Source organism: Pelophylax lessonae, assembly GCF_965119305.1.
Source record: "Pelophylax lessonae genome assembly, chromosome: 3".
Taxonomy (NCBI): Eukaryota; Metazoa; Chordata; class Amphibia; order Anura; family Ranidae; genus Pelophylax; species Pelophylax lessonae.
The window spans coordinates 422,668,042-422,681,271 of NC_138770.1; the positions used below are offsets into that span (position 1 = coordinate 422,668,042).

The 13,230-nt window shown below is 39.8% G+C and overlaps 1 protein-coding gene across 1 annotated transcript in view; it reads left to right on the forward strand.

Annotated features, from left to right (window-relative positions):
• Positions 1–13,230, forward strand: part of RSPO3 (R-spondin 3) — a 121,876-nt gene that overhangs the window by 91,345 nt on the left and 17,301 nt on the right. The window contains exon 4 of the mRNA XM_082252401.1: positions 1,919–2,108. Within this exon, the coding sequence (XP_082108527.1) occupies positions 1,919–2,108 (190 nt within the window). The remainder of the gene's footprint in view (positions 1–1,918; positions 2,109–13,230) is intronic.

The window sequence follows — 13,230 nt, forward strand, 5'->3', positions numbered from 1 at the left end:
AAATACTCAATAAAACTCAGATGTGCAATATATAAATATGAATAGATATAGAATAAGATCCCTCAAAGGATGGGGAAATTGTGGGGAAATTTTAAATGATGTTGGTTTATATCCAAAAAGTGTAATAGTGTAAACAATCCCTAAATAAAATGTAAAATACTCTAATCTCCATATAAAACATCAGGGGTAAAGTAAATTGGTGTAGTTCATAATTTAAATAAATAGTAAAATATAAATTCACACTCTAATCTAAAAAACTATGAATAAATAGTGACAGGTAAAGTGCTCAGTGCATTAAACAAACTGTGCATAGGATCACTCAGTCCATTATACAATGCCGTAGGTGACCCAAGAAAATTTCAAGTGAGAAAATAGTCCAATGATGTATCCAGATAAGGGGATTTCAGAAAGGTGTTGACCCTCCACCTAACACCGTGTAAATACAAGTGGGGTGCTTCTTCTCTCTCGTGTACCCCTCTGGGTGTGCTAGTCGCTCACCTTAATCTCTAAGATCGTGCGCCTTATCACAAATCCCAGGGGCTCCTCTCCACTCCTACTCTGTTAATGAGTGACGGTATTCGAACTGCCTAGGATGGATCAGCCTCCTATCCTTTCCAGATAGCCAGCGAATCTCAAAATTAAAAGGCTCAGAATAGTGCAATATTGTCGTATAGAATCGACTTTATTTCAAAAGGATAAAACAAACTCACATTTGTCGCTCAAACATTGCACATTCGGTAAGCAAACGGGGAAGATCGCGGTCCTCACTTCCGCGTACATGCGTCACTTCCGGTTTAGCGTCCCTACGCGTTACGCCACTTCCGCTCACGTGGCTTCTTCAGGGATTTCTGGAAAAGGATGCTCTAGCTAATGCAGACATTCTTAGCAATGACAGTTATTTAAGGGACTTTCTAAATGTGAGCCATTAAATTGTACTGTATCTAAACATAAAAACAAACATGTAATATATTACAGCTTGCAAATTTTTAGATGTCATGGCTGCATTCCTTTTCTCTTAAGGTGGATCCTCTGTCTATTGTATAGTCTACCTTGGACAGCAGCATTGTCTGTTGAGGGTAGTGTGGGATGGACCAGTATATATAGATAGAACTTTACATAAATGAAAAACAAATTAAAGCCCAATTCCAGCTAACACTTTTTAAGCAATTATAGAAACAGTTTTGTTTTCTTTTGACAGAAAGGTTTTAACTACATGGATCAAAGCTCACTACTGTAAGCACCCCTGTCAATGTTAAATGTTTTGTCTTAACACTCTAATTTCCAACTTGTCTGTCCAGCTTGATCTGTTAAGGGAAGTTGAAAAATAACAGCAGGATCAATTGTTAAATAAAATCATGGGGGACTCAGAAAACCAACACTGCTTTGTTAATGCAAGTGATAACCTGCATCATGAAATTATACTGAAAATGCATACATTTCATTGTATAGTGAAACTATACAATGAAATGTATGCATTTTCAGTATAATTTCAGTATCATTTCATGTTCCTTTCTCTTAAAATGTCAAGTTGAATATTACAGGTAGTAATAGTGTGCTCCTTTTTCAGTTTAGGCATAAACGTGCCCAACTTTTTATGTACTGTCCAATCATTTTTGTAGTTGAAGGCTATATCTGTTGGTTTTTGTTGGTTCCCCTTATTTAATGAATTGACAGAGCCACCAAGGGACACCACAGTTGTGTATGTTTGGAACTCTTTTTTACAAAATTGACTAACTTTATTAAATTGGTGATAGATTAGGTCCTAAAATTATCTCTCATAATTATTTCAGGTGTTCTTTCATGGTTTTTCTTTTGCCACGGTAACCTTTTGACTGAACAATCTTGTGAATAAGCAGGTCTGTAAGCTAAATAAAATGTAAAAATTTTTTTGACTCATAATTCTGTTTTGCCCCCACAGTACATTGCGCAGTCAGTGAGTGGAGTCCTTGGGGTTCATGTACAAAGAGGGGGAAAACATGTGGCTTCAAGCGGGGGAATGAAACAAGAACCCGTGAGATACTACAACACCCTTCAGCACGAGGCACACCTTGCCCGCCAACAAACGAAACAAGAAAATGCATAGTGCAGAGAAAGAAATGTTCAGAAAGGTAACGTATTCTCTTTTTGTAATGCTTCTCCAAAATGTTTTTAGCCATGATGGCAAATAGAGTAAAAAGACCAGACCAGTGGTCTCTTAACTTTCTAAACAAAGGGCTAGTTTACTGTTCTTCAGACTTTAGGGTGGCTGGACTGTGGCCAGTAGGAGTAAACAATGTCCCAGCATCAGTGGAAATAAACAATGCCCCTTCATTAGTTTTAGTTGAAGGAATAGTGCCCGATTGTTGGTATCAGTGGGAAAAATAGTGCCCCATTGTTGATACCAGTGAAAGAAATAGCACCTCATCATTGGTATTAGTGGGAGGAATAGTGCCCTACCACTGGTGTCAGTGGGAGGAATAGTGCCCCATCATTAGTGTCAGTTTTGGATGGAATAGTGCCCCAAGGGCAGGACTGAGCAAAGGGTCACACCTGGTCCCAGGGATGCAATTTGGAGAATGAAATATAGAAGAAAGTGACCGCACTCCGAAAGTTCAAATCAAAATAGGAGTAGTTTTATTCTTCATCACGTACATCAAAGATTAGACAAGTGAGACATGGGACAAAGGAGGTTGACGCGTTTCATGACACAGGGGGTGGCTTACTCATAACCATATGGTTATGAGTAAGCGACCCCTTGTGTCGTGAAACGCGTCAACCTCCTTTGTCCCATGTCTCACTTGTCTAATCTTTGATGTACGTGATGAAGAATAAAACTACTCCTATTTTGATTTGAACTTTCGGAGTGTGGTCACTTTCTTCTATATTTCATTATCTAACCGGATGATGGATCCGACCTGCACCTGAATTATACCTCACCTGGAAGCGGTCTCACCAATGTTTGGATTCCAATGAAATTTGGAGACCACTGGACCAGACATCATTCATCAGATTGCGAAGTTGCTAGGTTTGCTGGTTGAAATACATAAAGATTAACAGAAAGTTGTGGAGCAGAATGCTACTTTTGAAGAATACACTTAATATTGATCACATGACCAAAATCCTAATCATCTGGTCACTTTATCTTTGCTAAAGTGAGGGGCAGCCAATCAGAACACTTTCCTTCAACAGGAAATAAGTAACTAAAATATAGGCTTTTGGTCATGCAAGTAGCCCTAAAGAGAGCCTAGTTCAGTAATGTTTTCATGAACGATAAGTAGTTCAGCCTTTTTTTTAATTTCTATATATCAATTCTAGTAAGGCTGTTTAGCTGGCTTCAAGTTGCCAGTGGAGTGTGGGATTGATTTACTAAAGGCAAATAGACTGTGCACTCCACAAGTGCAGTTTCTCCAGAGCTTAGTAAAAAGCTTAACTTTGCAAAGAATACCCAATCACATGCAAAGAAAATGGAAAAAAAAAACAGCATTTTCGCTTGCACATGGCTGGATGATGGAAGTTAGCAGAGCTTCTGCTCATTTACTAAGCTTTGGAGCAACTGCTCTTGCAGAGTTCAGTCTTTTTGCCTTTAATAAATCAACCCCTATATGTCTACTTTCATGAGCTTATTAACATGGTGCATTGTCCTACTGGAAGTAGCCATCAGAAGATGGGTACACTGTAGCCATAAAGGGATGGACATGGTCAGCAACAATACTCAGGTAGGCCGTGGCGTTTAAACGATGCTCATTTGGTGCTAAGGGGCCCACAGTATGCCAAGAAAATATCCCCCACACCATTACAACACCACCACCAGCCTGAACCATTGATACAAGGCAGGATGGATCCATGCTTTCATGTTGTTTATGCCAAATTCTGACCTACCATCTGAATGTCACAGCTGAAATTGAGACTCATCAGACCAGGCAATGTTTTTCCAATCTTCTATTGTCCAATTTTGGTTAGCCTGTGCTAACTGTAGCCTCAGTTTCATGTTCTTAGCTGATAGGAGTTGCACCCAGTGTGATCTTCTGCTATTGCAGCCCATCTGCTTCAAGGTTCAATGTGTTGTGCATTCAGAGATGGTATTCTGCATACCTTGGCTGTAACCGTTGGTTATTTGAGTTACTGTTGCCTTTCTATTATCTCAAACCAGTCTGCCCATTCCCCTCTGACCTCTGATATCAAGAAAGCATTTTCCTCCACACAACTGCCACTCACTGGATATTTTCTCTTTTTTTGGACCATTCTCTGTAAACTTTAGAGATGGTTGTGCGTGATCCCAGTAGATCAGCAGTTTTTGAAATACTCAGACCAACCCGTCTGGCACCAACAACCATGCCACGTTCAAAGTCACTTATGCCTCCTTTCCACTGAGCGGTATGGTATGGTTCAGTACAGTTCAGTACAGTTCGGTACGGTACATTTTGATCAGGCTTGCGTTTCCACTGCCAACAGTAACTAAGCTCAACAGTACCTCAACAGTATTGCTCCACCCTGTTGGTACGGTACTAATGTGCTTGGTACCCCATCGAAAGGGTACAAAAAAAGTGGTACAGTACGGTTCGGAATTAGCGTACCATTTACAACTTTTGACAATGGAAACAGCAAAAATTGCGTACCATACCGAACCGAACTGCACCGTACCACTCAGTGGAAACGAGGCATTAATAACCCTTACTTTCCCATTCTGATGGTCGGTTTGAACTTTAGCAAGTTGTCTTCACCACATCTAGATGCCTAAATGCATTGAGTTGCTGCCATGTGGTTGGCTGATTAGCTATTGGTGTTACCAAGCAATTGAACAGGTGTAATGCTGTTTAAGTATGGCAGAAAAGTGAACAAATAAAAATAAACCCAGACAAAATAATCATCAAAAACATATTAAAAAAAAAAAAAAATATATATATATATATATATATATATATATATATATATATATATATTAAGGCTGTTGCTGTATGCAGTATTTCTCAGATTAAAATTGAACGGGTGTAGCTAATAAGGCAGCCAGTGATTGTGTATTCTAAGCTCATTATTATGGTGATTGATAGCATGAAAAACCTAATCCTGCAGAAACATTTTACTCTAAAGGAGTGTCGGAGAGAAAGCAGAAAAGCTCTTTTCGTTAGTATAGTCATAAAAATAAAATATTGGTTGGAATTAATTTCAGATTTATTATACACAGTAAAGTTTAGCAGTAACATTTCGTCAATGGATTATTCCAGTTTCCTAGAGATAGTAGTTTTAGTGGAGGATGATGTGTATGAATAAATACGACTTATAATATTACTATCTGCTGGCACAACAGAAAAGTTTCCATTCTCGAACATTAGTAGTTTTGGTTTTGTGTTCCTGGCAAGCTGCATACATATTGTGCTAGGGAGAAAATCTGTAAGACCGATGGAAAAAAAAAAAAAGATGAGCTGTCTAAATTATTTATGATTGCTATCAGGATTTTTTACGAATCTAGGTGATCAACATGCCGGAATTAGCAACTATATAAAATCCCCCATCTCACAAACAAGTTGTTAATTCCTTATATACTCCCCTGTCAGAGAAATAGATAGTTATATTGTAGCATATGTGTGGCTGGACTGGGTGGGAGAGCAGCAGTTACATGCAATGTTTGTGAAATTTCTAGGCAGAGGATTTGATAAGTATGCAATTGGCTTACACTCGCTGTGTTTTATCATACTTTGATTGGAGTTCAAAAATATGCTGAGGAAAAAAATTCCCAAAACCATGCATCAAGATTAGAGTAAATGTTACTTTAGCTGGAGATAATGTAACATAATACCGAGAGGCTTAAAATATTAAGTGTTAAATTCCCTTCTCATCCACCCACTCACACTCATCACAGACACAATCTGATGTAACACAGAAGGGCAAAAGACAACCATCACGTTTAATGATGTGCTTGATGATAATGCAGAATGAATTCGCTATATTCAGCGATATTTCTTCCTGTCGAAAAATAGATCTTGTCCAATTGTGTAACTAAGTTGCCTCTGATCTATTCTGTAACTTATGTACATACACTATATCACCAAAAGTATTGCGACTGCCTTTACACGCACATGACATTTAATGGCATCCCAGTCATAGTCTGTAGGGTTCAATATTGAGTTGGCCCACCCTTTGCAGCTATAACAGCTTCATCTCTTCTGGGAAGGCTGTTTACAAGGTTTAGGAGTGTGTCCATGGGAATGTTTGACCATTCTTCCAGAAGCAAATTTGTGATGTCAGGCACTGATGTTAGAGAAAAGGCCTGGCTCGCAGTCTCCGCTCTAATTAATCCCAAAGGTGTTCTATCGGGTTGAAGTCAGGCCAGTCAAGTTCCTCCACAGCAAACTCGCTTATCCATGTCTTTATGGACCTTGCTTTGTTCATTGGTCCAAATCATTTGGTGGAAGGGGAATTATGGTTTGGGGTTGTTTTTCAGGGGCTGGGCTTGGCCCCTTAGTTCCAGTGAAGGGAACTCTTAAAGCGTCAGCATACCAAGACATTTTGGAAAATTTCATGCTGTCAACATTGTGAGAACAGTTTGGGGATGACCCCTTCCTGTTCCAACATGGCTGCGCACCAGTGCACAAGTAAGGTCCATAAAGACATGAATGAGGGAGTTTGGGGTGGAGGAACTTGACTCGCCTGCATAGAGTCCTGACCTCAACCTGATAGAACACCTTTGCAATGAATTAGAGGGGAGACTTGAGCCAGACCTTCTAGTCCAACATCAGTGCCTGACCTCACAAATTTGCTTCTAGAAGAATGGTCAAACATTCCCATAGACACAATCCTAAACCTTGTGGACAGCCTTCCCAGAAGATTTGAAGCTGTTAAAGCTGCAAAGGGTGGGCCAACTCAATATTGAAGCCTAAGGACTAAGACTGGGATGCCATTAAAGTTCATGTGCGTATAAAAGAAAGGAGTCCCAGTACTTTTGGTAATATAGTGTATATGGTAGACTTGTCATGTGAAATAGTGAGTGGTATTTTTGTTGCTCTATAGTTGAAACAGAGGCCAGGCAGTTGTATTAGTTCACTTCAGTACACTGCTCCACATGTTTTAAAAGCATTTATTTATTACAGGTAGTTATATAGCACCGTCAATTTACGCAGCACTTTACATATATATTATACGTTCACATCAGTCCCTGCCCTTAGGAAACTTGCAATCTAAGGTCTCTAACTCACATTTATACATACACACACTAGGGCCAATTTAGACAGGAGCCAAAACCGCTTAGGGTCCGCCCTATAGCAGTTTTATTGCTACAGGGTGTCACCTCTGCGCCCGATTACACATATATATATATATATATATATATATATATATATATATATAAATACAGCCCTGAAGAAAGGGGAGGCATTGCCCCTGAAACACGTTGGCTCAACTTGTTTACTTCTCCAAAAAATAACTATAAAATTCATCAATTGAGACCGTCCACTTTTTTGGACATCGGGCGCTCCTCTCCAATCACCCAAAGTGTTCCCCTAGTAAAAGCACCTCCCACAGTACATATAAACACTGGCTAGGCACACAGTTGACCCTTTGATCGTCCCTGATGTTAACCCCTTCCCAACCAGTGTCATTAGTACAGTGACAGTGCATATTTTTTTGCCCTGATTACTGTATTAGTGTCACTGATTCCTAAAAAGTGTCAAAATTGTCAGTTATTGTGAGAATGTCTGCCGCAATATCGCAGTTCTGCTATGAGCTGCTGATGGCCACCATTACTAATAAAAAAATAAATAAATAAAAATATCCCATAGTTTGTAGACGTTATAACTTTTGCACAAACCGCTCACTATACGCCTATTGGAGTTTTTTTCACCAAAAATATGTAGCACAATAAATATTGGCCTAAATTAATGAAGAAATTGATTTTTTCAATTTTTTTTTTTCTTGGATATGCTTTATAGCGGAAAGTAAAATATATTGTTTTTTTTCTTTCAGAATTGTTAGTCGTTTTTTGTTTATAACACCAAAAATAAAAAATGCAGAGGTGATCAAATACCACCAAAAGAAAGCTCTAGTTGTAGAAAAGAAATTACATCAATTTTATTCGGGTACAGTGTTGTATGATATATATAAATAAGTTGCGCTATAAAATGAAAAAACATATGTGATTATGTAATAAAGTCCAAAATAAAGTCCATATAAAGTAAACAGCACGTCTGACGAAATTGTCTGTACAGGTACCGCTTACCAAAGACAAATAGTATATAAGCCCAATAATACTTCAAAGGATCCACAGGAACCAGATATCAATCGGACTCCGTGTTTCTGGATGGATCTCCTCAGTGTTGGGTATTCATGTGGAATAAATAAAAAACGCCATAGCGTAAAACCACAATAAATTGAATAAACACCCCGAGTGATTGGAATGTCAGGAAAGTGCTAAGGTAGTGTAGATAGAAGACACAACACCTCCAATCTTGTGAAAATACTCCTTACCAGAGTAATAAAAATTGTGCAGAGAAAACACCTTTGAGAACATCATTTCTGATGAAAAGCGTCAGGTCACGGCGTGCTGACGTCACCCATACGCTACAGTCTCACGAAGGAACGGGCGAGTGGCTGATATCCCCTGTATGCTGAGCCTCTATTAGCGTCCCCATTGGAGGCGTTTGATCTGGTCTGGAGTGTCTTTGACATAACTTTATCTGGAGCTGTGCCATCAGTGGAAGTGCTCAGTCGGATTCTGGATCTTTTCTGCCTTTCAATTTCTGGAGCTGGTAAGGGCATATATATGTCAGCCCTCTTTGGTGACACGATTGGGACCTATATGCATAATATGTTTTGCTTTTGGTAAGCTGCAGTCCTATTGGGGGAGGTCTCTTTCTGCTTTCTCTGCACAATTTTTATTACGCTGGTAAGGAGTATTTTCACAAGATTGGAGGTGTTGTGTCTTCTATCTACACTACCTTAGCACTTTCCTGACATTCCAATCACTCGGGGTGTTTATTCAATTTATTGTGGTTTTACGCTATGGCGTTTTTTATTTATTCCACATGAATACCCAACACTGAGGAGATCCATCCAGAAACACGGAGTCCGATTGATATCTGGTTCCTGTGGATCCTTTGAAGTATTATTGGGCTTATATACTATTTGTCTTTGGTAAGCGGTACCTGTACAGACAATTTCGTCAGACATGCTGTTTACTTTATATGGACTTTATTACATAATCACATATGTTTTTTCATTTTATAGCGCAACTTATTTATATATACTACTTTTAAGGTGACAGTCACACTTGAAGTTGCAGCTTCACACTTATTTGGTTGGTTTAGCGCAGTTGTTTATTTTAATTTTTTACAGTGTTGTATGACCCTGCAATTGTCAGTCAAAATAATGTAGTGCCCTATCACAAAAAGTGGCCTGGTCATGAAGCAAGGTAAATGGTATGGAGGTCAAGCAGGTAACCTACTTTTGCCGCAGCAAGGGAGAGGCACAGGTCTGGAGTTTTGCTGATTGCTTTGGGTGCTTTATCTACCAATATTCTGTAAAACAGCCTCCAAATACCTTAAGTATATATATTTCTTAAAGGTCATGTGATTTGTCCAGGCTCATGCTCTGTGGTATAGGGATGGAAACAGAGCAGGAAGCTTATCAGCTTCCACCAATACCATTGCAATACTGTAGTTGGAGTTATTGCAGTCCCTATACCAGGGGTCTTCAAACTATGGCCCTCCAGTTGTTAAGGAACTACAATTCCCATCATGCCTAGTCATGTCTGTGAATGTAAGAGTTTTACAATGCCTCATGGGATGTGTAGTTCTGCAACAGCTGGAGGGCCATAGTTAGAGGATCCCTGCCCTATACCATCACTACCCACAGCTATCCATGTATAGGTCTGGATAGGGGATAGGGCTTCCATCATATGCTGATTGCAAGACATTTCTGCCTGTGACATGGGTGGCTGAGAATATGAATCCCCATGGTTCAATCTTCCCAGATTTGGGAACATGTACAGAGTTCAGGGGGGGGGCGGGGGGTACACACAGAGTGCAGTTTGGAGGTGTGCTATGTAGATAGTGCAGATTTCAGGGGTGCGCTACATACAGAGGGCAAAGTTTGGAGGTGCGCTATGTACATAGTGCAGATTTCAGGGATGCGCTGCATACAGAGGGCAGAGTTCAGCCTTCCTCCACATCCACTTACCTCTGCATCCCCCATCCACATCTCACTTTCACCCCTCTTCATCTCTGACCTCTCCATGCAACCCCTCCTTCCACTGCATTCATCTTCTACCTCCCCTCCACCTTCTCCCCCCCTTCTTAGAAGCAAACCACGTTCCACATGTCTTACTTGTGTTGCCATATTAAGCTGAGGCCTGCAGCCAGTTATAGTACCTCCCCACACACTGTAGTTGGCTCTGCCTCTCTCACTTACAGGGAGATCATCAGGAGGGGTGTCGGCATCTGCACTGCACCCCGGGCACCTACATCTCCCTTGTCCCCATTCTGCACTCAATGGGAGCCACTCAGGAGATAAGATCTGTGGGAGCCACTGAGAGACAAGCTATCACTTGTAAACACAGAAGCTGGTCTTCTATGTTTACAAGTGATAGGGGTAGGCAGGGAGCATAGGGCCTAAGCCAGAGGTGGTGGAACTGAGTTCCACCATGTTACAGCTGAAAAAAAGCCCTGACTCTCACCATGGTAAATTTCGTGGTACGAAGTGAATTAATTACTGTTAGTGACTTTAAAACACATTTTTGAAAATATATTGTTTGATCTAGAGCCTTAGCTGTCATCAGTTTGCAAAAACCCTTAACGTGCGTCATGCAGTTGCTTAATATAATAAAATCATATGTCTACATTTAAAATGCAGAGCTTACAAACATCGTTTTACTTTAAAAATAAAAATGTTTAGCTTACAAAATCAACAGGAAAATTAGTTCCTAATCTCACAGTTTACGCAGCGTGGAAATAAATGAGTTCTGGTATATTTCCGGTTACTTTATCAAATATGACAGCATAAACAAAGCACAGTGGTGTCAAACACTCAAATGTAGGAGTTTTTATTTAAGGTAACCACTATGTGCTGCTAACAGAGCCATCATTATGACATTTTAACTGAGCAGTGAGTGTTTTTGCGCACATTATAGGCATGGTTCAGAGCAAGAGGACATGTTAATCAGTGGAAAAAATAAACACGTAAGCCTATGTAGCATTATGAACACTAATCAGAGTCAAAACAGCTTGTAAAATAACAGACAGCAGATTGTAGTAACACAGCTGAGAGATGTGTTTTATATGTTAAAGACACTAGGCTGGTTAATGACCTTACTGTGTGATTGTTCCCCGGGCCTCTTAGATTCTAAAATTAACTAATTACTGTTTCCTGATGTTTATACGATGCATATACTACAAGGTCAACAGTGGGTGTTTAAGAACCCATTATGTCGACGTTCTATTTTTGAGCTATTGATAATGGCTCACATTCCCTATTGATTCAACTTGTGACATATCAGGATATGTTTAAAGCCTAATTACAGCCATTTTTTTAGATATAGATAGAGCGTAGAAGAGTTAAAGTGTTACTAAACCCAGGACCCTGCATTCATTATATCTGGTCTCCATAGGTATGCACAGCCTATTGCATTAAGGTGTGCACCCCAAAGCTCAAACACATACAGTTTATATGTGTGCATGTGTATATATACTGACGGTGTCACTAGAGCAATGGAAAATGTCAGTATTGCAGGGATTGGTGTCAGTAGGGCAGTAGATGGTGTCAGTAGTTTTTATTTTTATTATTTTACAATTATTTTTTTTTATTTATTTTTTTAACAATTTTTTTAGGAGCCCTATTATGGGGCTTTGGTGAAATATCAGGAGTCTAAACAGGGGGGAACTGCGTCACACAGGGTGATTAGGGTGTGCCGACGCACACCCTGTGCGCAAGCCTATGCTGGTCTCCCACAGTACACAGAACATGGAAATGCAATTATTTTAGTAAATATAAACTGCTAAATACCTTTTCTCATCAGCAGTATATAGCAATCTTGTGACTTCTATCAGTGTCTGGCTAAGCACTGGTTAAAGCTTGTAGGAGGAGTTTTCATTCTCATATGCCTGTCCTATGAGACTGCATGACCATTGACTTTCTGTCTGGACAGTGCTGATTATATGCACCTTGCCAAGACAAAAAAAAAAAAAAAAACTCTCTAGCAATACACACCAAACTGAGCATGTGCACAGTACCTCCTAGGGCTCTGTTCTATCAGCAGATGGATTGGGGACAGTAAAAGAAGGGGAGGATAAGAGAAGGCAGGATCTAACAGCCTTTTTACACAATGCAGAGGATTAACCTGTTAGGTTTCACAGTGAGTATAACAAGAATGCTTTACTGCATATACAGACTGATTACACTGTTGTGGGCTCAGTGACACTTTGTTAGATTTTGATTCAAACTTTGACCCCATTGGTGACATCTTTACAGCACAGAAAGCGATAGAAACACTGTCAGGAGTACTAACCCTTCTATACTCTGCTAGAAATGTGTAATTTGCATAATAAAAAACTCTAGATACTCAAACTGCAGTTTTTTGGAAGTTTAATGTATCCAAATAAATTAAAGCTAACTTATTCTTGATTACTACAAGGCTTGCTTGATTACTACAAGGCCCAATAAGACAGAGTTACTGGAGCCAGGCTACACATGCCCAGTTTAGTGTGTATTGCTAGAGAGGTTTTTTTTCTTGGGAGTGTGCATGTGATAAGCACAGGACTCTCCAGACAGAGGGTCAGGAGTCCTGCATCCTGATAGGACAGCCAGTTCAGTATGAAAACCCCTCCTACAAGCTTTAAGCAGACACTGATAGAAGTCACAAGACTGCTCTAACTGCTGATGAGAAAAGGTATTTAGCAGTTTATATTTACAACAATAATTGCATTTCTATGTTCTGTGTACTGTGGGAAACCAGATATAGTGAATGCAGGGTCCTGGGTTTAGTAACACTTTAAAGTAGAACTATGGCCTCTGAAGCATGAAATTAGTCACCCAGAAAATCCCACAAAGGCTGAGTCTGCCAATGAAGTTCACCTAATGTAGTTTCCTATTATAGTGTGGCAACGGTGCTGCATTGCTCTTAAGCACTGTCATTCTCATGTAGCAGAGTTGCCACTCTCATGTAGGCTTCGCCTGCTTACACTACAGTGGGAATGGTAAATGTTACTTGTTCGGAATGTCATACAGGAGCCCTTATTTGTATAAACAGATCTACCGGTATTTCCAAGG